The sequence below is a fragment of the Kryptolebias marmoratus genome, linkage group LG4, assembly GCF_001649575.2.
Source record: "Kryptolebias marmoratus isolate JLee-2015 linkage group LG4, ASM164957v2, whole genome shotgun sequence".
In the NCBI taxonomy this organism is placed as follows: domain Eukaryota; kingdom Metazoa; phylum Chordata; class Actinopteri; order Cyprinodontiformes; family Rivulidae; genus Kryptolebias; species Kryptolebias marmoratus.
The window spans coordinates 10,227,610-10,253,899 of NC_051433.1; the positions used below are offsets into that span (position 1 = coordinate 10,227,610).

Sequence of the window (26,290 nt, forward strand, 5' to 3'; positions counted from 1 at the left end):
ACATTAATTGTATATAAAAGATGGACATACTCATTATGATGTTCACTTCTGGTTCATTTACTACATCGAGCTTTCAATTTAGTTTTTATCTATCAATATCTCAGTTCTTGAGTTTTTGACTGAGAACCCAGACACGTGCAGCTTCATACAGCTTTACGTGATCTTTAGGTGGACTTTGGGTGATAAAATTGTTTGATTTATAATAAGGTTTCCAATCCAAAGCTCTCTTTATGTTGATGTCTTTAAACAAGACCATGAGCCCCAAACTATTTCCAATAAGACCACATCGAATAAAAGAGGAACTCAGTTTCACCAAATGAACATATTTTTTTTATAGAAGACTAATGCTGGAATTGCAACCATAACCTACTAAAAAAAAGTTAAGTGGGTTTTTTTTCTTGTCCTTTTTGTGCACAGTTTGTAGTTTTTCATGGTGTTTGAAACGCACAGATAATAAAACCACTGTATAAACATTTGCAGTGAATTGACAGATGGTTTGACGTGAAAAGTGGCCAAAAAAATTCATAAATTTTATAGCGAGGAAAAGTGTGGAATTTCAAAATGGAAACGGCATAGGAAGCCTGTATAGCTGAGAGATCTGATCTGAGACTTGATTATTTGGAGAGGTGATGTGAACGTTGTTACAGCTGGCTTTCATAGCCGTCTGCCCTTTGCCACTGGTGTGTGTATATTAGAGGAAAAGGGCTACCTGCAGAAATAATGTTTTAATTGTCTTTACCTGGCAGGAGTACGAAGTGCTGTAGATGTTTACGTCTTCAGATGCAGGTGTGTTGCCTCATCTGCAGAAAGTGATCTGCTTTTTGTTTAAGCCTCTTATTAGAGCCAACATTCATTTAGTTAACGGTAAAGATGACTTTACAAAACCACGTCACACTTTGAGGAATCCTGTCGTTAGGATATGTTTCCAATGTGAGATTTTACTGTGGGATGTTGACATTTGGCGGACAAAAAGCTGAGCAAACACAGTTTTTGTTCTGAGCAAATAAAAAAAAAAAAAAAATCTCAAAAACCTTTGGGAACCCGAGCAAAGTTTCTTTTTTAGGTATTAATTTGCTTTGACTTTAAGCACTGACACGCCAATCAAAGCAGCAGCAGCTGTTTGACTGAGGGGCAGAGCAGCAGTGTCAACATGTCGCCGTCACGTCGAACAGACTTTACAGCTCAGGCTGTGAAGCACGAAGCTCTGCCAGCATCTGGCACGTGTCACAACAATGATTTGTAACAAAATCAACTCATAGTTTCTGTTATAAACCCCAGGATGATGGTAGCTGCTGAAAAGACTGATATTCAAGGAAAAATATCTTTTCAGCTTTTTCTCTTTGACTCTTTTTATTACTTTTTTTCTTTCGATTCCAGTAAGCTGACACTCTTGGCTGTTTATCATTTGTATTTGAGCAGACAGCTTTTATTCCACCCAGTTGGTATCATTGTCACATTATTTCAATTTCTTAGGATCTGGTTTTTTTTTTTTGTTTTTTTTTTTCGTGAGCAGGGTTGCGAGTGTACGATGTGATGTCACAAGAACTATAATTTTTTTCTGGTCTGAGCTACGTTATAAAACAAAACAAAACAGAAAAGTTCTAAAAGTTAAGCTCAGTCATTTCATACTGCAGAGGTCTCTATGGGACATTTCTCTTCAGGCCATTTCTCTTCAAATCAATGAAGGGTTGCTGAACAAGAACATGTTTTTTTGCAGTTTTATAAGTTCTTTAAAGTGCTGCTGTAATCCTGTTGCTCTGTTTGTATGACTTGGCACGAGATGTGAGAGCAGAGTGCTAAGCTCCCGAATAGACTTTTTTTCCCTTTAAGGATCATTCCTTTCTCAGATGTTTGGATTAAAAATACTGTATTTGACTTCTGGCACTCATTGAATTTGGCATTTCTTTAGTGGCCGTTTTTTTTAATTTTTTTTAAAAATCCATGTCAATATCAAAAAAAGACTACAGACAGCACATTCTTTGGTCTGTTCATTTTTTGTTCTGTAGGTCTGTGCCCAAATAAATCCTCACCTTGAATCACACGGTATTCTTTGAAGAAACTATAAATTAGAAAAGCCTGGTAATGAAATGTCATAAATCAGTAAACGAAAGAAATCACTCACTGTCTGCTGGCGAAATGGAAAATTATTATTTATTTGTAGTTTATACAGAACTTGAGAGAGAGGGAGGTGAAGTTGGGAGTTGGAGTCAAGTGTGAAGACAGCAGAAAAAGAAAGAGGAGGATCTTTAATGGAGTTTTGTTAGATGGGAGGGTGAAACGGAGGAGATGGAAGGAGGGAGGCAGAGGGAATAAGGAGTACTTAACATAATATTCCAGCCTGGAAATCTTCACTGGAGAATAAGTCATTCATATAAGTAGGTCTTGGATAATAAAACTCCAGTTTTGAACATTTTGTGAGAAGCCACATTCAAGGTATGGCTTTGGCATCAGGATGGTGGATTGTCTTTCTGGTGGTCATTAAAGTAACAGTATGTCTGGCTCCAAACTACCCATACAACTACTATAGACGGACTTGCTACAGGCCCTACTGTTACCATGGATACCATGGATACAACTTTGGCTACCTGGCAACAGGTAAGTGATCATTTTACAACCAAACTCAGTGATTTACAGCGTGAACCTGCTGTTAGACTCTAAATTATTTGCCTCTTAGGACAAAATGAGTGAGCAAAAATATATTAAGATATGTTTGTGATTATTTCTGTGGTCTTATAAATATTTATTTTTCTGCTTGGCAAGGTTACAATGCTCACAGAAAAACCTGCACAATGAAACATGTTTTATATTTATTGTGTGAATGCTGATTCAGCTTTCACATTATTGGTTTCCTGTTTTGTTTTGTTTGTTTGTTTTTCCAGACATTTTGTCTTTCTGTGTACTTTATGCCTTTTTAGCCATTAATTTATCGAAATGTTCAGCTCTTTCAGGAAATGAGTGCTACAAGTTTTATACTTTTCAAAATATTCAACTTCATTTACTAATATTTTCACCAGGAAGATGCTCTGAGAGCTCTTTCATACAAAAAATTGTTCTCCTTGAAATCTACTAAAGCATATTTGCTCTAGTTTTGTCTCTACTTATCTGTAGCTTTTTGCTACATTTAGCTTTTAGTCAACCTTTTGCAACTTTTAGCTTCTAGATACTTTTAGCGAACAGTTTGATACTTGCTACTTTAGCTTGTCTTTTGCTACTTTTAGCTTTTACCTAACCTTTTGCTGCTTTTTTTAGCTTTGTTTTTAACTGGGGGAGAGGATGGGGGCAGCTTGGCCAGATGGTCGTCTTCCATTTGGAGGGACTGAGCTTTGATCCCTGGTCTCTGCAGCACGCTGAAGTGTAAAGACACTGTGCCCTTACAGCCCACTGACATGATCATTGGTGTACGAGTAAGAATATAAAAAGTGCATAATATAGTGTGTAAAAATATATAACTGAAAGGAGTATGTGTAAATGGGTGAATGAGAAATGATTCTTTTAGCTTTATCAATTCAGTTTCAGATTCCTCAGCAGATTTCAGCAAAGTCCCTCAGCACGTAACATTCACTCTGAATTTTCCCAGAAATTTCTATTTTCATAGTTATTACTATATTGCTGTTTTTCTGTCTGGTCTTAAATGTGATTTTTGGAGAAAAGTCAAGACTTTTCTGAAACAACTACTGTACACAATAAACACTTGTAAACTGACATGCAATATTTTTTTTCCTTGGAGTCGACTCTGGGCTTTGGGCAGAGCATTAATGGACTCGGCATAAAAGCCAGTGGCTGCTGAGGTTTTGGCTCAAGTTTGGCAGAGATCGTGTTCTGGATGTGGAAACTAAACTAAGTTGGAGGGGATCTGCTGACTCCGAGCTGCAGCCGGCAGAGGAACGGCAGCTCCGCAGAGCTGTTCTCATTACATGGAAAACCAAACCAAAAACCGGCACGCTCCATTGATGGAAAAACTGAATGGGTGGCTCCTGCCAGCTTTCCTGGATGAAGGGAAGCTGAAGTTTGGCAGCAAATAGACCAAAAGGAGGAAAGTTTAGCAGTCTGTTTCTGCTCCAAACATTATATTTTAAGATGCTGTTGGGTATTACAGAGAAGTTTAGCCAGAGGCTTTACATGAGTCGTTATGAATCTCGATTTAGTCCCTTTATGCTGACCTTTTTATTATTAGGTGCATTTTTGTTCCCTTTTTGTATCATATTCCCATAAACATTTTATGTTACAGCCCTACATTTTCTGCAATAATATCAAGGTGACAGGGATTGGGCCTCGCTCAGACCTGATTTATGTCAAAATATCAAGTCACATATGCATGAAAACCTTCAGGTGGTGATGTTTAAAGTACAAGCAGATGCAGTGATGCCTCCATCCCACAGTGATAAAAGTTTTCTTGCTGTGTTTTAAAGACTCTCGTGTCCATTTTTGTCTCTCTATGAACCATATAAAAGATTGCCTTTACTGCCATAACCATTAGGATTATTCAGTGAAACATGTTGAATTGAAGTAATGAATCCACTCTTATATAGTTTGTCTTTGAGCCCTCAAGTCTTTGGCCTGTTGTTGTATCTCACAATATAAACATTCTTTATGCAGTTTGTTTTAATTTAACTGTTTGTCATTTTTTTAAAAATCAGTGGCTGAAGAAGGAAAAATATATTTGGTCTGCGGTGAGGCATCTGGTATGTCAAAGATTTCCATTCAAAAAAACAAACAATTTCTTTTTTCTTAAGTAAAAGAAAGAAATAATTGAGCTGATTAGCATCAGCTTGGTGATTGAACTTTTATTTCACCTTTCTTCCTTTTTTTACACTGGGCTTTCAATGAATTCTTGAAATAGTTTCCTGCTGACAGAAGCTGCCTGAGGTCAGGACTGTTCTGCCCGACGCGCATCACACCAGACCGCCTAACAGGCTTTTATGAAGTGTTAGCTGTTTTTACAGACATCAACCAACAGCTAAAGCATTTTCTTACTCACTGTTTTTTAATGCATCACATCATTTATTGCAGCCATTACATCCACAGTGATCATTTCTGCAGCTCCGAAGCAAATAGGGGACTTGTCACCAGCGTGAAGTTGAACAGGTTTGACTTAATGTCCTAATTATCTTGAACTCAAAGTTCAAACAGAGACAAGCTTCATAAATCAGTTCAGCTCTCACAGGGGGTCCGCTGCAGAGCTCTCAAACAATGTATTAGTCTCTGACCCCTGAATTGTGCACTGTCTAGGAACGTGGTTTGTTTGATTAGAAATCTGGTCACACGGTGAGGGCGTCAAGTTTCGTTTACCATGACTTTCTCAGATAAAGAGCCTGCTTCCCTTATTTGTTTATGCTCGACACCCTCGGCGTGGAAGAATGTCTATGTTTTGCATCCTTCGATTCAAGTTTCCATAAGTTTGCTCGCTCAGGGGGCTCTGACAAGAGCGGCAAGAATTTAAATTTGGTTTTAAGTATTCAGTAGTTGTTCCCATATGGGGCCAATGTTTGTTTGAGCTGCAGTGTACTTGCAAGACACCACCCGCCCCTTCTCATCCATCATCTCCTCTCTGCCAGGGGTACATCTTTATCCTAAAGCCTACGTTATTAAAATACTCACAGCTTGGCAGTTCATTTGGGCTTAATTTTTTACTTAAGACTAGGTTTTGTCAAATTGCACTCACGTCTTTTCCTGCTCTTTCTGTTTGCGTCCTTCTTCCCAGATATTGATGAATGCCAGGTCCACAACGGAGGCTGCCAGCACAGATGTATCAACACCAGGGGCTCCTACTTCTGCGAATGCCTCCCTGCCTCTCGTCTTCACGTGGACGGACGCACCTGCCTCCGTGAGTAAAACTCTCAGCTTTGTGGCAATGATTCCTTTTATATAAGCTGGTAACCATATGGAGAAAGAGAATGGCAGAAACACAAAACAGTGTTGTTCCTGTAGGTAAATAAATATCAGTAAAATGACTGCTCGCACTGCCTAGAAACACAGGATGGAAGAAAAATGTCAAATCAGCTCAAGTTACATCAACTGCAATGTGGTAATAGTATAATTTGTGGTTAAGTCCCTCATTTAATCCAATTAAGCCTCAATAGGAAGCCATTCAGCGGCTCTTTGAAATGTAACCTTGCTTCTTAAAACTCTCATAAACAATGAAACACTGTTTTGGAGGGTTTTTAAAGTACACTCGGGTATTATTGTGTGATTATTTTGCAGAAATAAATCAACATTTTTTTTTCATGGCCAAGTCTTTTTACTCGTGTGAACCACATTGATAACTGTTGTGACATCCACTTTAATGGTGAAAGGAAGTGTTATGGTTTGGTAAAGAGTTCTCTCCAGTTGTGATTGTATCAACTCAAACATGCATCCTTTTTAAGATTGCAACAACTAATCATTTTTTTTTTTCTCATATTGTCATTTGGTTTATGAGCTATATGTAGCTAAGCCTACATGTAAAAATGTCCCCCCTTAAACCCTTCAAAAAGGTTTTGTGAGTAATTTTGTTTTTATTTCTTAAAACACGTATTAAAAGGGCCAGAAGCTTCTCTACACTCAAAGAGTGATTATAAATGTTGAATCCAGTAAAATGTATTATTAGTATTTATTAGTATAAACATGACTAATGCAGAACAATGTGACCAATCAGAGCACGGTGCACTTGTCTAGCACCAAATTGCACATTTTTTATTTGATTAAATGTATCCTAAAGTGTATTAATCTTAGTTAAAATGTCTGTTCTGCTAAAATAATTTTTGTATAAATATTGTAAAAACTGATGAGGTTCATATCATGAAGCAAACCAGATGATTTTTTTATAATAATGATTCCATATGAGAAGTGAGTAATGACCCAGGTGGATTTCTTCCCATCGCCTTTGGTAAAATCCTGGATTTTTTAGGTCCACATTTTGGTGTTTGAGTTAACTACTCAGAGGACATTCAAATTATATGACACAATAAAACAGAACAGCCATTTATTGCTCCCTATCAGACATAGAGTGAACTTTGTATATCAATCTAAGGAACAGGTTATTAAGTTGAACAATAATTCATAACACAGTATTCGGTATGATGTTCTACTTTTTGCATTTAGAAATCTCGAAAAAATAGATTCACTGACTTCATATTGTAGAAATACTTTATTTCTGCTATGAAAAAGTAGAAAAAAAATTGTTTATGTAAATTCAGCCTTCAGTGTAAGTGATAACTCAGTACCTTTATGTTGATCCTGTCTCAGCAGATGTATTAGCTTGGGATTTTTCAGGAACAGCTAATGGAATAAAAAGTGTATAAACGTGGCGCTGGCTTCTCTGATCAGGAGTGTATGCTGAGTGTCCTGAATGACATTTACAGTGTAGAATATGATGTTATTCTTGGATTCATTGTTACTTTTTTATAGAATAGAGTTTGCAGGGACCCGACAGTCCCTGGGAGGCTTTTGTGTGACAGCTGTTGGATAAAGAAATAACAGATTGCACCAATATTAAAAATGCACATATTAAGTGACTGCAGGTGAGGCTCATGTGAGGCGCCACCAGTTTGAGTTCTGAAATCATGCTGTTTATACAAGAGAATGTTTTTTTTTTTTCCCCCTAGCTTTTCTACTTTGTAACAAATATACCAAGTCTGATGTCCTTAAATATATTCAGTCTCAGCTCTGCATGTCTCCTGAGCTGCCTTGTTCAGGTCAGCTGTATCCCACACACTTAGCGTGTCGCTGCATAATATTTGAGCTGGAAAGCTCTCTGTGGTTTGACGTGTACTTGAGATGGATGAATCTTGACTCCAGCTTCTGAGTATGAATAACACAGTCTTTGTTTGGCTTCTACCTGTTATTTTTTTACTAAAAAGATCCATCTGTTGCTTCAAAGAGGAGAGAAAGTCAGGCCAGGAAGACCCCTGAGCTCACGCTGCACTCAGCCTCATCAGTGTACGAGTGTGCGAGTGTGCATCCACTGTAGACGCCCTGTCAATCACACGTCTCTGTTAATTCTGGCCTTTCATTGTGATGGATCACTAATGGTTCTAAGCATAACAATTGTCTGAGGTATTCTCTTAGTATCTGTGGGAATATCCGCTATGGCCTCTTTCAATTTAGTCTCTTTAGAAGACATGATCCCGATTTGTTTTTTCAAGTTTCCTCTTTTTATTCTCTCTGACTTTGCATCTTAAAAACCTTGGCATTTTGTTACAGTTTCCCCCCCTTTTTTTCTTTCTTTTGCATTTTCAGCTGTCCATACATGTGCCATCAGAAACGGGGGATGTGAACACTATTGCGTGCAGCAGTCTGCTTCTCATTTTCGCTGCCGCTGCAAGCCAAATTACGTGCTGGCAGAGGATGGCAAGCACTGTAAACGTGAGTTCCCATGTTTCCAAAGTCTTTAATGAACATCAACAGAAAACAGAAGACAAGGAGGAAAAACAGAAATTGGATGTCTCAGTGAGGAAAGAAAGAGAGTCAGTTAAACAGAACTTTATAAGATCAGAAAGGTGTGACTAAAGATTTGATCAAAACATTAAACAAAAACACTGGGTGCTTCTGCTGCCAATTATAATTATCTCTCAGGATGTCTGAGCTGGAACACGATTAGCCATCACTCAGAGGATAAGACATCAAGTTGGAATGAGCTATGGTGATTCTTGTTTTTTTTTTCTAAATTAGTGTACTCATGTTCTTGCATCTTTTTAATCTCTCCAATTTCCGAAGTTGTGCATTCAAGTACGGTTCTCCAAAGATGGGGAAATTATACATTTTGTGCTGTCTTTTAAATGACTGTCTTTCAAATGCTTTTACTTTGTAATTGTTGGCTCGGAAACCGTTTCCTCTAATTTTTGCAGAGCTGAAGGCTCTCATTGCAGACGCCAGACAGGCTTGCACAAGTTAAATGTGCACCAAGCTATGCATAGAGCGAGAGAGAGAGAGTGGGAAAGATAGAGGTGAAACATGGGGAGATTTAAAGCTCTCTACATGCTGTACATTAAGATGTAGAACACTTGGGCTTTGCAGATTTCTGCTGTGCCTGAAGTGTTTCCACTGAATGATGTGCACTTGTGTAGACGAGTGTGTGAGCCTTTTTTGTGTTACAGTGCAGAACTCGTGCGCGGATCAGAACGGAGGCTGTATGCATCAGTGTCGGGTCGTTGGAGGAAAGGCTCAGTGTGGCTGCGAGGTTGGCTTTAAGCTGGCTGAAGATGGGAAAACCTGTGAAGGTAGATTCACCACTAATCACACTTTGAGTATTATCAGAGGGACATAAGCAGCAGCTTGAAGTAAAAGTTCAGTGCTGAGAGACAAAAGAAAACATGGAAATTTGACAATTTAACGATCCAGTTAAAGGCTTTAAAACAGCTGCTGAATGAGTCCTCTTTAAAAATAGTTCCATCTGCTCAAATTTACAAGATCTGTTTTGCAAAAGCAAAATACAAAAAAACGTCATGACCTGAAATAATAAAAACTATAACCTTGTAAATTAAAAAAGTTGGATAACCCTGTAGTCAGTGTGTGGTTAGGATCAGCTAGCACTGTGCAGGTACACAAATAGCTTTTAGGCACATTTGATTTGTGATAACCATATTTCAGATGTTATTGAACCGTTGCAGACCACATGCATTATACTTTATGCCTTTTTTAAAATTTATATTCCCTCAGACATTGATGAGTGTGAGACAGAAGAAGCCAACTGTGCTCACGGCTGCCACAACACTCTGGGTTCTTACTCTTGCGTCTGCAACGCTGCCTATGAGCTGGGATCTGATGGAAAACAGTGTTACAGTCAGTTTAAATCCCCGCCTGAAATGTTATTGCATGCGTAAAACCTCATACTTGGCTGACAGAACATATTTTATCACACACACTTTCTGATCTTACTGTGAACTTAAGGAATTGAGATGGAGATCGTGAATAGCTGTGAGACCAACAATGGCGGATGTTCGAACCACTGCCACCATTCGAGCAGCGGGCCCGTTTGCAGCTGTAACCGTGGTTACCAGCTGGATGATGACCTCAAAACCTGTGTTGGTGAGAGGCTGCAGTACATTCACACTGACGAAATCAGCATTTATTCACAGCAACTTTCCAATTATTTGCAGCAGTAATTTTAATAATTTATCAGCTTTTTTATGTAATGGAGGAGGAAGTTGGTCCCTGGGTTTTGTTTTCAGCTTTCATTTTTTTCATCAGATTTCATGTTTTAAAAAATATTCTACAAACTGACTTGATTTAATGTATATTATTGTCTTTAAATTGATATTAGTTTTTTAAATATATGCTGAAACAAACAGAATGAACTGAGTGGTTATTTTTGCATCTTTTCATTTTACAAATAGAACAAACTTTTTGACATTACAATGTTATCAAGCGACTCTTCATCAAAGGATCAGAAGATGTAGATAAAGTCAATGTAGTGTTAAAATAATAAATTAAAAGCTGCAAAACTAATCTGCAAGTTTGTCCTTTATTCAGTTTGAAGACACTCAAACAACCCTCTGTTCTTTAATGTATATTATCTTTAATAAACTCTGCAGTTTACTTTTTTAAAAGGAGATCAGTTAAACAGTTAATAAAGAAATTACACTTTTTCTGGGGTTGAGTTGTTATTTATGAGAAACTCAAATATAGATGTCAATTTTGTTTAGATTGTGCATCAATTTTTGCCTTTTTAAGAAGCCATGACTGTTGTTTTTGTGGCATTAAAGTTGTTAGAACAGACAATATGTTGGGCTAAAATCACAACTTCCATTTCTCTGCTTCTCTGCTTCAGCCAGCAATATTTCAATAAACTCTGATGACAGATGTAACTATTAAAGAGATGAAGCCTGTTCATTTTACCTTCTGACATTTTCCCTTTTAGTAATTTTCTGCATTTATCAAAGCGACATCTTCGCACAGTGCCGTCACATTATTGATTTCTATTAGAAGAAGCTCTTTTGGTTTTTGTGATAGCAAACTAATTGATCAAGTTTATATATCAAGCTTGTTATATTGTGAAAATTCTGACAGTAAATTGGTATTTTTCATCCAAATAAACAAGGAGAAAGTTAACTATGCAAAACTCAGCAGCACAGTCTGAGAAAATATGGCAACAGGTAGGTCGTGGAAAATGAAAAGGCCAGGATATGATGTAAAAATGATCTATTTTTATGTGAATGCTATCAAAGTAAAACACAATTTAGTGTACTTGTATGTATCTACACCATTATTTCCTCTCGTAGTAGGTTAGTTTGTGGATTTTAAAAGATCCTGCAATAAATGTCTCCTTGATGACTAGTTCTAAATGTTAGAAGTAGTTCTAGTTTCCATTTTCCAAGATATCCCTAAAGTTCATCCTACTGAATGAGTTTCAGCTAAATATGAACACTTTTATTTATTTTTCGTTATTGTTCATTTGTGCTGCAGTGTTGTTTTCGGCTAGATTTATTTCAAATACCTGTACTTAGGACATTAGCAACTGAGCATAAAAATGATTTTAAAATAATTTAGAAAGTGTTAAAATCACATTTTCTTTGTCTCTACCTTCTTGGAGTTTTTTTTTCTCTTAAGTTCATCTAGTGAAACACCATCCCAAAATCAAATAAAAAAACCCCCAAAAGAAACAAACCCAAATTGTTCCTTATTATTGAGTTTGAGAACAAGTGAGCATTTACTGAACCAAGATTTTTAGGGTCAGAAGTAAAAGTTCAGGGCTAAAATTATTTTATTTAGTTGCAACTTTAGCCTTAATTGGTTGTTAAATCAGCACACTTTATATTGTCTCATAAAAAGATTTTTTTTTAGTGCTCAGTAGAGCGTATCTCCACATTAGGTCACAGTTTTTTGTCTTCCTGCTTGTTGTTTTTGGCAGATGTTGATGAGTGCGGAGAACAGAGCTCCTGTTGTGAGCAGGACTGCACCAACTACCCCGGAGGTTACGAATGCTACTGCTCAGCAGGACACAGACTCAACTCAGATGGATGCAGCTGTGATGGTATGATGAACCACATTTTCACAGTCTCTTTCACTTTCTAGGTTGGTTAATCACAGTGTAGTCTTTGTTAAAGGGCAGCTTCACCTCCTGATGCAGCAAAGGCTTTTTGACTCTGCGCTGTCTGTGTTTAGATGTAGATGAGTGTCTGGCTTCTAATGGTGGCTGTGAACACACCTGTCAGAATACTGCCGGCTCCTTCCAGTGTTTCTGTCGTCGGGGTTTCCGACTGGACGAGGACCGGCGCTCCTGCATCCGTAAGTATCAGCAACCGTGTTAAGGAGATCCAACAAGGAGGAATTGCACCAGAAACCTGACAATATGTTGAGCTGGAATAGAAAATCCTGTGTGCTTAGTCATTTAAAACCTAAAGACGGGAATAGTGGTTAGAAAATAAGGAAAGAAACAAGGCTAAGGGGGAGAAATGTCCAGATGTAGATGTAGAGAAAACAAAACTTTTTTCTGTGATCCAACAAACATGCTGACTGCATTTATTTTTCTCTCTCTCTCACAGAACAGATTCGCCCACCTAGTTTTTTATACAAATCATGATCTTTGTCTATGAGAGCCACAAACTGTAGACCAATTAATTTAAAACTTGTCTAAAAAAAACAACAGTAGTGTTGTTTTAATTTGTTTTTATGAAAGTGTACAGATATGCAAAACATAATTATTTCCACATTTTGTGTAATTTCCTTATAAGTGCACAGTTTTATTTCCTCATTTGCAGCTCTTGAAGGCGCGATTGAGGCCTTCTCCAGTGGAGGAACCATCGAGCTGCCTCTTATTCACCCCCAGCTCACCTTGCTGCAGGATTACGGCCAACCTCTGGAGCGTTATGATGACTACGAAGATGACGAGGGGGAGCTGAGGGCTGAGAGCAGCCTGGCAGAGAAATTTGGTGAGTTTCCCCTCCTGCTGTTAGTATTGACTCATTATCATTAGGAGGAAACCTGTATCTGATTACCTGGCTCTTGTTAAAGTTTCAGACAGACTCATTTAGCAAGGGCAGCAGCAGACCACACTGTGGGGGTTAATTACTTTGCTTCATGCTCTCAGACTGTTGCTACAAAGCAATAAACCACCACAGTTTCACTGGCAGGAATGCTGAAGTTTATGAGGCCTGGCAGCTGGTTGAAGCAGGGAGGCTTTACTATTTTTTGTCGACACTTATCCAACTTATTTATACATCTGATTTCAGCACATTCAAATGTACAACATGGCAGTGAGGAGGGATTTCTGTCGAACTAAATATGAATGTGTTTAAGGTTGTGTACAAAAATGTGTTGTGACAAAGCATTATAATTGGAAAACACATAAAAAGAAATGCAATTTTTTTTTTTATTATTTAAAGGGTCACATTGAATATTCTGTCGTTTTCAGTGTGCTTAGATGACACTTTTGGCAGCGACTGCAGTCTAACCTGTGACGACTGCACGAATGGCGGGATGTGCAACGTTTGGAGAAGCGGCTGTGTTTGCTCTGAAGGATGGACGGGAATCATCTGCAACCAGTGTGAGTTTTCATCAGTCACACACAAACACCTGTTTGTTAATTTGAATCCAGACTGTGTGAGTTACAAATCTTAAATGTGACTTCTCTATCACAGCATGTCCTGACGGGTATTTCGGTAAAAACTGCTCCTTCGCCTGTAAGTGTAAAAACGGTGCCAGCTGTGATCCGGTCAATGGAAGCTGCCGCTGCCCTCCAGGTGTGAGTGGAGATTTGTGCCAGGACGGTGAGCTACTCCACTTATTCCAGACAAGACTTTGTGTTGTCCTGTACTTTCTGTTACAGAGAACTTAAATACAATCTGAAATGTGTATTTTGTGTCCAGGCTGCCCTAAGGGCTTCTATGGGAAGCAGTGCAACAAAAAATGTAATTGTGCCAATAATGGCCGCTGCCACCGGACGTATGGAGCCTGTCTGTGTGATCCTGGACTTTATGGACGCTTCTGTCACCTCCGTGAGTCCAACTGTTTCCCAGCTTTTTAACCTTTTTACCTGAAGCTTTTTACGTCACAAGTCGCAGTTTGTCAAGGTCAAGCTAAAAAACACTTTAAATAAAATCATCAATGTCTCATTTTCCCATTTTAAAAACTCTTTAGCCTGTCCTAAGTGGACCTTTGGAGCCGGATGCTCTCAGGAGTGTCAGTGTGACCAGAAAAACACTAAGGAATGTCACCGCCACCACGGGACCTGCATCTGTAAACCTGGTTACCAGGGCAACACCTGCAAGGAAGGTAAGATGTCAGTCAAACAACAAAACTCGACCAGAGGTCATGCAAGAAACAACACTGAAAACACACAATAACATGTCACAAAGAAAGAAAACAAGGGAAATAGTTGGTTCTTCCATCTCCTGTGCAAACCTTGCTAATCGTGAATAGATGTTAGATTTCTGGTTCTGAAATGCTACATAAGCACTTAAAAACACACTTTTTCTCACTTTGACATTAAACATGCAGCTTCCAAAGCACCTAAACAATCCAACAAATGGTTTGAAAAAGAAAAACTGTCCCTAAAACTGAGTCTTTATGTTTACAGAATGAGTCAGACAGATGAGTACTGTCTTAAACACTGTGTAGACCCAAAGAGAAACTCTATATTTGATACTTCCTGGAATGAGACAAGCAGGGTAGTTTTTTATTTCTCCCTTGTTTGACAGCATTTTGTACTGAATAAACTGATCCAGGGCTCGGTTCTGTGTCCAGAATGTAAACCAGGAACTTATGGGTTCAGCTGTGAGAAGAAGTGTTCCTGTCCTCCGGGAGTGTCCTGCGATCACGTGACTGGAGCGTGCCAACAGAAATGTCCTCCTGGCTATCACGGCGAGAAATGTGAACGAGGTATACGACCATAGGAAGTGGAGATATTTGATTTATTATATTTTCATACTGCGTTGAAATAAATCCATCCTGTTTGTGTCAGAGTGTCCTGAGGGAAGGTTTGGAGCAGGCTGCGTCCATCCTTGTAACTGCACCGGAGCCCCGTGTGACAAAGTGACGGGACAGTGCAGGTGTCCAGCTGGGACATTTGGACAGCACTGTGAGAACTGTGAGTGAGGACACATTTATTTAAAAAAACAAGCCTAGCATTTCTTGAAGGAATGCATATTGCCCGTTGCCTTTCACGCTGGAGTTTTAGACTGAGATTATTTTATGTTGAGAAATGACAGCTGTAGTCATTTTGGTCAAACCTTAAAAAAAAAGAGAAAAAAACAACATTATGAGAGATCTCATGCTATAACCTCCATGATCTGTTAGTGCTTTGAGAAATTTTTGTGAAGGACTCTCAGCTGCTATTATGCCAAATTTAAATTCAATCTTTTCAGCCATTTTTGTGTAGGCTAAAGACAATTATCTGTGGCAGCCATCTTGAATTGGGTTGACTTTAAAAGTTAATTAGTTGGAGATTTACACCCATTGATTACTTTCAGAAAAGTTTTACTGAATTCTGTCCAATAATTCAGGAAATATTTTGCTAGCAGACAAACAGGATTGACTCCAACCAATTTTTGCCGAAGTTGTAAACAAAGATGGGTTGGGATTGATATTCAGCTCCTATCACACTAAATCTTGGGTAAAAATCTTAGTCATAGCCATTTTTGGGTTTTCTAAGGTAACTAAATACTTTCTAAGAGTTTTACTGAAATCTGTTTATTGGTTTACGAGATATTTTGCTCACAAACAGACAGAGTTGACTCCAATAGTTAATGATAACGTTTTAAACACAAATCTTGCACAATCATTTAGTGCTCAGAGGATAATTTGGGAATTAGTCACAGCTTCTGCCACACCAAATTTTAGTTTTAGCCATTTTTGTGTTTGCTGAGATCGCTTTGCTGTGGCGGCCATATTGTATCCGACTGACTCAAAATTCGAATCAGTTGTAGATGTCGATCTAAAGATTACTTTCTGAAAGTTTCATTAAAATTTGTCCAGTGATTCATGAGATATTTCGCTGACTGTACAGACAAACAAACACATACGCACAAACACACACACACAAGCGTCGGGCGATAAATATTCAAGATGAGCACAGCTTTGCAGGAAAAAATAATCATGATTTATGTTTGACAGTGTGTCCGGAGGGTTTCTGGGGTCCCGGCTGCAAACAAACCTGTCCAGTTTGTGAGAATGGAGGCGAGTGTAATAAGCACAACGGGTCATGTAGCTGCCCACCAGGATTTATAGGAAGACTCTGTCAAAACTGTGAGTAACAGCAGCGTGCCTTCTTTTAGGAGACGGTTTCCATAGCAACATGCATTAAACAGTCCACCAGAGGAGGACGGCAGCACTGTGGAATATTGAGGAGGTGCAGGTTGGATGTGAAATGATGCAGCATGCGAGAAGACGAAGACAATTTTCTCCAGAGTCATTACAGAAAATCTTTCAGCCACCTCAGATGTTTTTTTTTTCCTGGGAAGAGCAGCTCTGATTCATTTTAACCAACCGCTGGCTTCCAGTGGCAGTGCAGAAACTGTTGTGGGAACTTGCTGTTTCACATGTAATCTGATGGAGTTAGTTACAGTAGATTAATTCTGATGTTGGGAATGTTTTCTTTCCCCTGTGCAGCATGCCCGAGCGGACGTTTCGGCCAAAGATGCCAGATGAAATGTGTTTGTGAAAACAACGCTCGCTGTGACCCAGTGAGTGGGAGGTGTAGCTGTACTCCCGGCTGGACTGGACACAACTGCAAGAAAGGTATCAGGACCAATCGCCGCAGGTCTGAGCTTTTAAAATCCTCATGTTGTTTTCTGACACACTTTGCGTTGCAGCCTGCGATGCAGGACTCTGGGGAGCTGACTGTGCAGAAACCTGCGACTGCAGAAATGGAGACGGCAGCTGCGACGCTGTGACGGGCCGGTGCAACTGTGAGGCTGGTTTTACTGGAACACGCTGCCATCAGAGTACGTGTTTTATTTTTAGTGATACATCCAATAACAGTTAATTCTGTCTAGTGTTAATTTAGCAAATAATATTGCAAGATCTTAACGATTCCCCTCACAGTATGGATTAAAGATTGAAACACCATTTCGAAAGTGAGTCCAAGTGTACAGGATCTTACAAGGTTAGCTGTCAATGTTAGTTTAATTAAGGCAACTCTACACTTTAATGTGATTCAGAAATGATCTACAGAACTAAAACACCTTCAGTTACACCTAAAAAGTCAGTCACATCTTGATAGCTTTTTTTAAAACAAGATTTGTTGTAAAGTGGAAAAATGAAACAATATTTGTTCCTGTTTAAATACTTATCTCCCTGTATTTTGACTAATTTTGCAAAATGCGAGAATTTTATGGGCGAAGTCCAGTGAAAATAATGATTATTTTAGGATATAGTGAATTTAGTTGCACCAAACAAAAAAAGAAACACATCTTGCATGTAATAATTACCTTATTTTATATCAAACTATCAGTATTCAGTCTGCACATCACAGTGAGTATCTATTTAAGTTAGAAGTTTCCAGCAATTTTGTTTGAACTTCCATCTTTTTAGACACTTGAGGAATGCTAGTTCTTTAATTTCAGATCGTTTTCTGTACACCATATATTAGTGATATTTTATGGTTATGCTGCTGTGTGTTTGATTTCCCCACAGAGTGCCCAGCAGGTATGTTTGGTCTTGGCTGCCGCCATCGGTGTCAGTGTGAAAACGAAGTGCTGTGTGACCATGTGAGTGGAGCTTGTACGTGTCAGGTGGGATGGACGGGCACCTTCTGTGAAAAGCGTAAGAGAAGCTCCTCGACCGTGAAGCCCAACTCTCCTGTCTAACACGCACTGAAGGGGGGCGTTGACACTTGTTTGTGCTTCAGGATGTCCTCAGGGTTTCTATGGTCTGGACTGCCAGGAGAAGTGTTTGTGTCTGAATGGCGGGAGCTGCGATCACACTAGTGGTGTTTGTTCCTGTCCTGCCGGCTGGATCGGCTCATTCTGCAACCTGAGTGAGTGACCGGTGCAGGTGATTTGAAAACAGGAGCCATCAGAGGCTAAGCTTGTCTGTGTTGCAGCTTTGCATCCATGAGAACATTTTTGAACAAAGACTTGTCCAAAAAAAAAAAAACAAAAAAAAACTTTTGGCGATATTTGGGAAAGCCCAGCCCAGTCATATATGAGAACGTCCCAGTTTGACGTTCCCCATGCTGAGGCGTGTATTACTTCCCAAACCCTGGAATTTTCACTTTTGATCTGCAGAGTTCATCAGGAGGTAATGATATTGTTTGCCTATCTTCCTGGCAGCATGCCCGGCTGGTTTCTATGGGAAGGGATGTAACCAAACCTGTAGCTGTCAGAACGGCGGCATCTGCCACCCGGCCACCGGGCAGTGTGTGTGCACACCAGGCTGGACCGGACCCAGCTGCACAGAGGGTGAGTTCACACAGCCAGAGACAAAGAGGTCAGGTAAAGAAAAAGTCACGAAATGGAGTCCTCTCTGTTTCTTTTCCCAGAATGCTCCGCTGGATTTTACGGAGCGGACTGTCAGCAGCGCTGCTTGTGCCAGAACGGAGCCACCTGTAACAAAACGGACGGAAAATGTACATGTGCCAAAGGATGGATGGGCACAGCCTGTGAACTTGGTAAGACTCAGCATGTTAACACTTCTCTGTGTTTGGATGGATTAAGAAATAATGATGATTTATTACAAATTATCCTCTATTTTTGTTCTTGGCCTTCATTTGTAATAACATTCTACTTGGCCAACTAATTGCTGAAATCCGGAGAAATGCTAACAAATCTAATGAGGTTTACCCACTTTGTGTAAACCATTTTATTTGAAGTTGAAAGTAAAAAAATAATGATCCCCTTTTTTGTAACAATCTCTCATTGTGCGGGAAAGCCAACATTCATGCCCAACTGCAGAAATCCGTCTAAGCTGTGATGAATGTTGCTGCTCTAATTTTACTGCATTCCTTCAGTCTTTTAATGAAACTTCACTAAAAACTCAATAACATCCTACTGTTTATATGACTTTTCATTGTGTTATTTAGCCATAAGTTTAGTTATTTGTACCAACAAAACTAAATTTATGGCTGAGCTAACCGTAGGATCAACCAGCCAGCCAGCTGAGGAATATATTTAACAGAGTACTGTAATTTGGGATAAATCTGTGGTTTTGAATTTTTCGTCTTGTTCCAAAAACCATCCAGTTAAAACACACAGATCTCTGATTTTGGGAAGCCATAATGACTGTGGTAATTCTGGAGAGAAAAGGAGACGAAAAACATCACCTGAACGCTGAAGTTTTTACTGTTCTCAGGAAATGCATCAGTCAGAGTTGAATTTGCTGCCTGAGCTTATTGGTATTCGCCTGAAGTCTGGTTTATTTGTTGGCAGCGTTTCTGCTCCGCAGCTGAGTCTGCTCTGCAGAAGTTGAGCCCGTGATGAGAGTCCAGCCACTTCTCCCTCTGAGCTCAGACTTCCACACTGCTGTTACAACCTTTCTCCATCAAGCGGCACCAGATCCCACCGCCTCATGACCAGGAAGCCTCTAGAAGTGTCTTTACTCTTTAAAGTCTGTGGCCACTGTGTTTAAAAACCAAGATGGTTCCGTTATGAAGTGTTGGGAGGAAAGGGATTATTATTCACTCCCAAATAACCAGAATCATTACGGTTTGATTAAATAAAGGTTTCCTCATCAAAAAAAGTTAGAGCAAGTTTCCCTTCCATACACTCCACATAAAAATATTTCCGTGTTCATTTTCTTACACTTCTGTGTGTCTGGATGTTTCCACAGAGTGTGCAGTGGATCATTTTGGGGTGGACTGCCAGCAGCAGTGTGAATGTGAAAACGGCGGCCAGTGTGACAGACAGACAGGACGCTGCAGCTGCAGCGCCGGCTGGTTAGGAGAGCGCTGTGAGAAAGGTGGGTCAGTGAGTCTGAGGCGACGCCGCTGAGGAACTGTTGACGTCCCGTGAACAGCTGCACTGTGGAAACTATGCAGACATGATGGTGATTCGGTGTATTTTTGTTAATCATACCTTCTAATCGGCACCTTCCTGTGAGTAGCGTGTGAAGCGGGACTGTTTGGCGTTGGCTGCGAGGAGCGGTGTCAGTGCGTGCGCGGGGTTTCCTGTCATCATGTGACTGGAGAGTGCCAGTGCCCGCCAGGGTGGAGGGGGAAAGTGTGCGACAAAGGTACAAACCTACTGCTGATGAGGAAGTTTTATGATTTAGTCTCTGAGACAGAAGTACATTTTATTAAACCGTATGACATGCATGACCCACTTTTCAGAAATTGTAAGAAAACAAAATATTCAGAAATTTTATAGAAACTTTATGGTTGTTGTATGTATCTATAAAAACTGCCTATACAAATTGACACACTTTTAAAAAAAGCTTTAAAGTCAAAAGTATCAGGTGAAAAGTCTGACCTCTGCAGTTATTGTCAGAATAAAGCTAGATAGAATTCTGCATTTAGGTTATGTAGAATTCTGCATTTAGGTTGGAAAAGGAAAATGTGAAAAAGTTTTTGTTCTTTTTCTCCCAGCATGTTTACCGGGTACATTTGGGGAGCGTTGCATGCAGCGCTGCAGCTGTGCACAGGGCACATCCTGCCACCACATCTCCGGAGAGTGTGGCTGTCCTCCCGGATTCACTGGCAACGGCTGTGAACAGAGTAAGTCCTGCAGCACCAAGTTGTGTTCATTCACTTTGGATTAAGAAGCAGCTTCCTTAGTGTTACAACAACAGAAAGCAAAAGGCAGCTCGAGCACATTGCACAGGTGAATTTCTCTCTTGTCAGCTTGTATCCCAGGAACATTTGGGCGAAACTGTAACCAGGTGTGCCAGTGTTCAGAGACGAACCAGCTCTGCCACCCAGTGTCCGGATCATGTTACTGCGCTCCAGGTTTCCACGGCCACAAATGTGACCAAAGTATGATGAAACAGGCAGATCATACTTGAAGGCTACAATAAAAAGGTGAATTATAGAGTGAATGAAACTGAGTAACTCTGTTTTCAGTCTGTGAAGAGGGTCGATACGGTCCCGACTGTGAACGAGAGTGTGAGTGTGAAAACGGAGGGAGGTGTGTTCCTTCGACCGGAGCCTGTGAATGTCCAGCGGGATTTATCGGCCCTCGCTGCAACATCTGTGAGCCTGTCTCAAACTTTGTCACATTTATTGTATAAATGAATGACTGAATGAAGCAACAAGTGTGTCTCTGTGATGGCAGCATGTCCAGCCGGGCGATACGGAGTCGACTGCACCCAAGTGGCTCTGTGTGGAGATGGAGCCCAAAACGAGCCGATCACCGGTCGATGTGTGTGCATCCCGGGACGCAGAGGAGATGACTGTGGACAAGGTGAGCTGTCATTATAAATGGCATGTTTCAGCTGTATACTGAAAGCCAAAGAACCCTTTAGAAAGAAGAAAATAATCTATATTTGCATGTTTAGAGACACCTTAAACCTTAATTTTGTCTTTTTGCATTGACTTTGTTTCATCATCATGATGTTCACCTGAGTAGCTGTTTTCTTTTGACTTAATTTGGAAAATGTGTGCGTTTGCCCTCAGGTTGCCCCCCAGGCTGGTTCGGGTCAGATTGCAACCAACGCTGTAATTGCAGTAATGGAGGATTGTGTGACTCTGAAAGCGGTAACTGCACCTGTGGTCTGGGCTGGACTGGAGAACGCTGCAACACAGGTGCAACATTTTTTTTTTTACATTACTGAATCTAATCAATGGAAGATATGAAATCCAATGTAGAGTGAGTGCTGAGTCTAAATGTTAAAGCGTAAAGTTAGGAGGTTGATGTTTTTGCCTTTTCTTTTTATTGGTTTTGTTTCCCAGAGTGTCCTGTGGGCCGATTTGGTGCCGACTGTCAGCTGAGATGTCGCTGTCAAAATAACGGCTCCTGTGACAGCGTGACGGGGACGTGTCAGTGCGGTCCGGGCTACTATGGACATCTGTGTGAACATGGTGAGACCCCAGTACACACAAGGAAAGGATGGAAGTGTCCAAAGGGATAAACCGGTGTGTTTTTGTCAGCTACAAATCCAGTTTAGGATCAAAAACAATTACTCAATCTCACGTCTGCACCAATACATCCTGCCGTTAGCTCATTGTAGACAACGAGTCACATGACTGCAGTGGCTGACGTGTTCTCTGAGCAACATGCACGTGAACACAGCTCCGACATCCTGCTGCTGCAATACTCATCATGTACAGATATGAATCATTTTTATTGTTTGGTGACTACATGTTTTAGTTTCGCATAAAGTAAAGTTAAAACAAAAGAACTGGAAGGATGGAAGTGGAGCGTAAAAACTGATCCTCAACTGAAGGTAGAGATTTATTGTTTCCTGTGATAGTATCATAGTTACCCATTTTAAAATGGTAATTTAATGTTAAACTCAGTGTTTTTAGTTTGTTTTATTCAAACCTACACAGCCAAACTGCTTTGGGGATGGTTTTAGCATTTAATAAAATATCTGAGGCAAACACTTGACTTTTAACACAGTAAAAATCATCTTTTTTGATTATTGTGATGATATAAATGGCAACAAAAAAATTAACAAAAAAACTATGTCTACACCAAACGTTTTTATATATATATCCTCTACAAAATGCTTTTGATCAAGCAAAAGACATATTTCAAAATCTTCCATATGAAATATTTAGTCAGACGTCTGCCTAAACAGAGGATTTTTATTGTGCTGGATTTGTTTTTGTTTTGAACTGAATTTAAAGTTTTGAATGACTTAAGTCGTACTTTTTTTAGTCAAAAACGAATGCATAAGTCGTCATTTGACTTGTACTTTGGATGATTTAAATATAGTGTATCTATTTTATTTCATACACATCAGTTTCACCCACTGTGTAACCCCAAATATGATGTTTTTCTCTTCACAATGTCGCAAGTGTTGCCTTGAAAATCTGATTTATTTATTTTTGAACCATTATTTGATAAGGGAACCTGTATATTTTATATCTAGACTGAGTTGCAGGACACAAAAAACAAACATTGAGGGTTACTATCCAGCTCTTGCCAGAACAGAGGAACGTTTGTGTTTAAACTCAGTTTTTAGTTGTTTTATTAATTACGAAGGAACATCATAATGTTGAAGTTTACATTTGAGCATCCTTCCCATCAGCCTGCCCTCCTGGTTTCCACGGCCCACTGTGTCGGCTGCAGTGCGACTGCACGAATGGCGCCTCCTGTCACCCCGTGTCGGGTCAGTGCATCTGTCCTCCAGGATATCACGGAGCCCGATGTCACAGAGGTCAGTCACAGCTGTTTATCCTCACAAGAAAAGGATGGAATAACAGGAGGAGCTACGTTTTGTCTTCATATACCCTTTTTCGTCCCCTCAGTGTGTGAGCAGGGACGGTACGGTGAGGCCTGCTCCAAGGTGTGTGACTGTGAAGACGGCGCTCCGTGTGACTCCAGGACTGGAAGATGCCTCTGCCCCTCGGGGAAGACTGGACCCAGATGTGACATCGGTAATAAACACTCCTTCAAACCTAACAGCACGTATTGACAAAGAAAAAAAAAAAAGGGGAGGGCATTTTTTGCTTTAATAACATTTTTCGCTAAACTTAATAAATTTCTGTAGCTTCCAAAAAAAAATAGAAGACTGTTGTAAAGATGCTCTTGACTAAAAGTTTGGAGTATATCTAACTATATGTAGATAACACCTACGTTGAAATAGCTTTTTTACTTTAAATGAGAATTTAATTATCATTATCATAAAAGCTAATTCCTTTTTAATGAAGTGGATGTTTTTTCTTCTTCTTCTTTAAAAAAGCAGCAAATTAAATGTTTTCCTGTCACGGTTATTGGACATCAGCTTGCATATGTGGTGTCTTGACATCTAATTGAAACTGAAAATGTCACAAGGCGATCGGAGGCAGCCTGATGTCTTCAGCTGTTACGTTTATTTTCGAGCAGCTGCTGCCTTGTAGCAGGAAATAGAAGTTATCCAACCCTGCATCTCAGCTGAATAAGATATTTTCTGATCTAGTAAACAAAATGTTTAGCATCTATGCCTTATGGAACAGTCTTAACAGAGGTTGTTACAGCTGAAAACTAAGGGGATCAAATGAAACAAACTCACTGTCAAAGTCTTATCTAAAAACAAAACGGCCAACTTGTTTTTCAGATAACAACTTCAGAATAGGAAAACACTGGCACAGCTGTTCCAATCTTTAGTTTTTGACTGTTTTTTCAGATAAAACTTTTATCAAAGCATCCATTTTTTTATTAGAAGTGCAGGGGAAGTTTGAAGCCAAACTTTGATCAAAACCAGAAAACTTTTCGGACCAAGCAAGCCGAGCTTGTAAAAAGTTGAATGCGCCAGCTGACGAAGTCATCGATCGACCTGCGGTTTAAATGCCACCTCCGTGCTTTTGTATTGACCCGCTCGTGTGTGTTCTGTGTCAGACTGCAGAGCTGATCGTTACGGGCCGGACTGCACGGAGACCTGCGAGTGCGAGAATGGGGCGCAGTGCAACGAACGCAGCGGCCGCTGTCTCTGCCCTCACAGCTGGATCGGACTCTCCTGTCAGGAAGGTACAGTGGTGACTAACACACACACACACACACAACCTCGTGGCTACATTCAAACAAACAGCAGGTGAGTCAGAACTAAGGCGAAATTCCTGCTGACTGTGTGAAAGGAGAGTAAATAAGTAGTTTAAGTGCTGACAGTGCTCAGTTACCATCTGAGGGGCAGATCTGCAGACGCTGCACCGTTCGCTGCTGCCGTTTCAGCTCTGATCGAATGCGAGCGTTTGCTGAGCTGGACTCACGGGTCTTTGTGTGCCTTTTCCTCAGGGGGACCCCCGCGCTACGCCCACGGGAGCAGCGAGAGGGACTCGCAGTTTGTTAAAACCGCTCCATCTAGACGGAAAACTAAAACGGACGCGGACAAGCAGGTTTTTACTGAACAGACCAAAGTGAATGAAAGCGTCTGACAGGAAGCAGCGGCTGGAGGACTAACAAAAACAGACTCTCTGATGAGAACTGCAGCAGTAAAGACAGACCCAAACTGGATCTTCGAGAGAAGAATATTTCTACATCCAGACAACAGAGTCGAGAGACTGTGGTTGCTTTTATTGTATCTTTTTGCAGGTACTGTATATAAACCCTCTGACAGCTCAAAGACAAATTACTGAATCTGCTGCAGCCTCTGGCACCGAGGCTGTTTTAGAAAGTACATTTCACTATTTTGAAGTTATTTTTGAGTCTTCGACATGAAGTATGACCCTCGGTCTAATGGTGCGTTACTGTAAAGATCAAGTTCCTGTTGCTTAAAAACTGGAATTTAACTTTTAACACAAGATGACACAGTTAGCATTCATGTGCACCTCAGTATTTTTATTGGAGTAGAGTTTGTGTATAAATTGCTTCGTATTTATATTTCATATGGATGTTTACAGGTGAACACATCATGACTTAAAAAGGTTTTTTTTTTTTTTTAAACTGACAAACCCTCTAAACAACAGAAATAAAGACAGACGAGTCGAGGCTTGGTTTTCCATTCTTATTTTTTTATCATTATTCCACTTTCATCAAAGATCGAAGCTGTACATCCTGTCTAAGTTTCAGATTCAAGCACAGTGCAGAGAGCAACGCCTGCAAAAACAAATTTCAACTGAAATGAGAAAAGGCAGAGGTGATCACAACCAGAAATATGTACAAATGTACAGAAGATACCAGGCTCTCCCCAAGTCGTCTTCAAGAGTGATTTTAGTACAACGCTGCATTCCAGCATTCATCGTAATGCATCGCAACACAAAAAAAGTTTTTTTTTGTTGTCAGTCTTAAAGTGGATACATTACTGACAAGAAAATGCAGCATGATGAAAAAAATAACTCTCTCTATGGCATTAAAGGCTAAAACATAAAAATATATTCTCTGTGTGACCTAAGCGCCATCCGCCTGTGGATCTTTTTACATCAGGACAGGGAACACGATGAAACTAGGACCTCTTTAAAGCATTAATTTCCCCCGCACACCTGAGGGCACACAAACACAAACACACACACTGAGGCCTCAAACAAAGTTATTTCTTAAATGTGCGTCGACCTTTTCAAGAAGCAGGTCAGCACACTCGGAAATAATGCTGAAGAGCTCACAAAAATGCACGATTTAAAGGAGAAGAGACGCTTTCTGAACCAGGCTTTTAAAAATTTTTTTCACCAGATGAGAAGACTGATACCACTCCAACATTAGACTCAAATGTCCTCAATTAGTTTTACATAAACCTGGGGACAGAACCCCCAAAATCCCAATCTACCAAGCAGCATGTCAGAAGATATCAGAGGCAGCAGAGACCCTTCTTTTACTTTGAGCTTTAGCACAGAAACAAGCAAAACATTGGGGAGTGTTTGATTTCT

At 40.0% G+C, this 26,290-nt stretch overlaps 1 protein-coding gene across 1 annotated transcript; it reads left to right on the forward strand.

The window, feature by feature from the left end:
* Positions 1-1,496: 1,496 nt before the first annotated feature.
* megf6b (multiple EGF-like-domains 6b) lies at positions 1,497-26,117 on the forward strand. The gene is made up of 34 exons (XM_017408732.3): positions 1,497-2,595; positions 5,702-5,824; positions 8,218-8,343; positions 9,075-9,197; positions 9,637-9,759; positions 9,868-10,005; positions 11,828-11,950; positions 12,082-12,204; positions 12,678-12,848; positions 13,331-13,462; positions 13,557-13,685; positions 13,785-13,913; positions 14,056-14,190; positions 14,662-14,796; positions 14,879-15,004; positions 16,030-16,161; positions 16,525-16,653; positions 16,728-16,859; positions 17,551-17,679; positions 17,765-17,893; positions 18,189-18,317; positions 18,398-18,526; positions 19,684-19,812; positions 19,957-20,085; positions 20,438-20,566; positions 20,693-20,824; positions 20,912-21,040; positions 21,123-21,251; positions 21,464-21,592; positions 21,740-21,868; positions 23,044-23,172; positions 23,264-23,392; positions 24,333-24,461; positions 24,726-26,117. Exons 1-34 carry the CDS (start codon positions 2,436-2,438, stop codon positions 24,863-24,865), a joined length of 4,467 nt encoding a protein of 1,488 aa, XP_017264221.1. The 5' UTR covers positions 1,497-2,435; the 3' UTR covers positions 24,866-26,117.
* Positions 26,118-26,290: the final 173 nt, after the last annotated feature.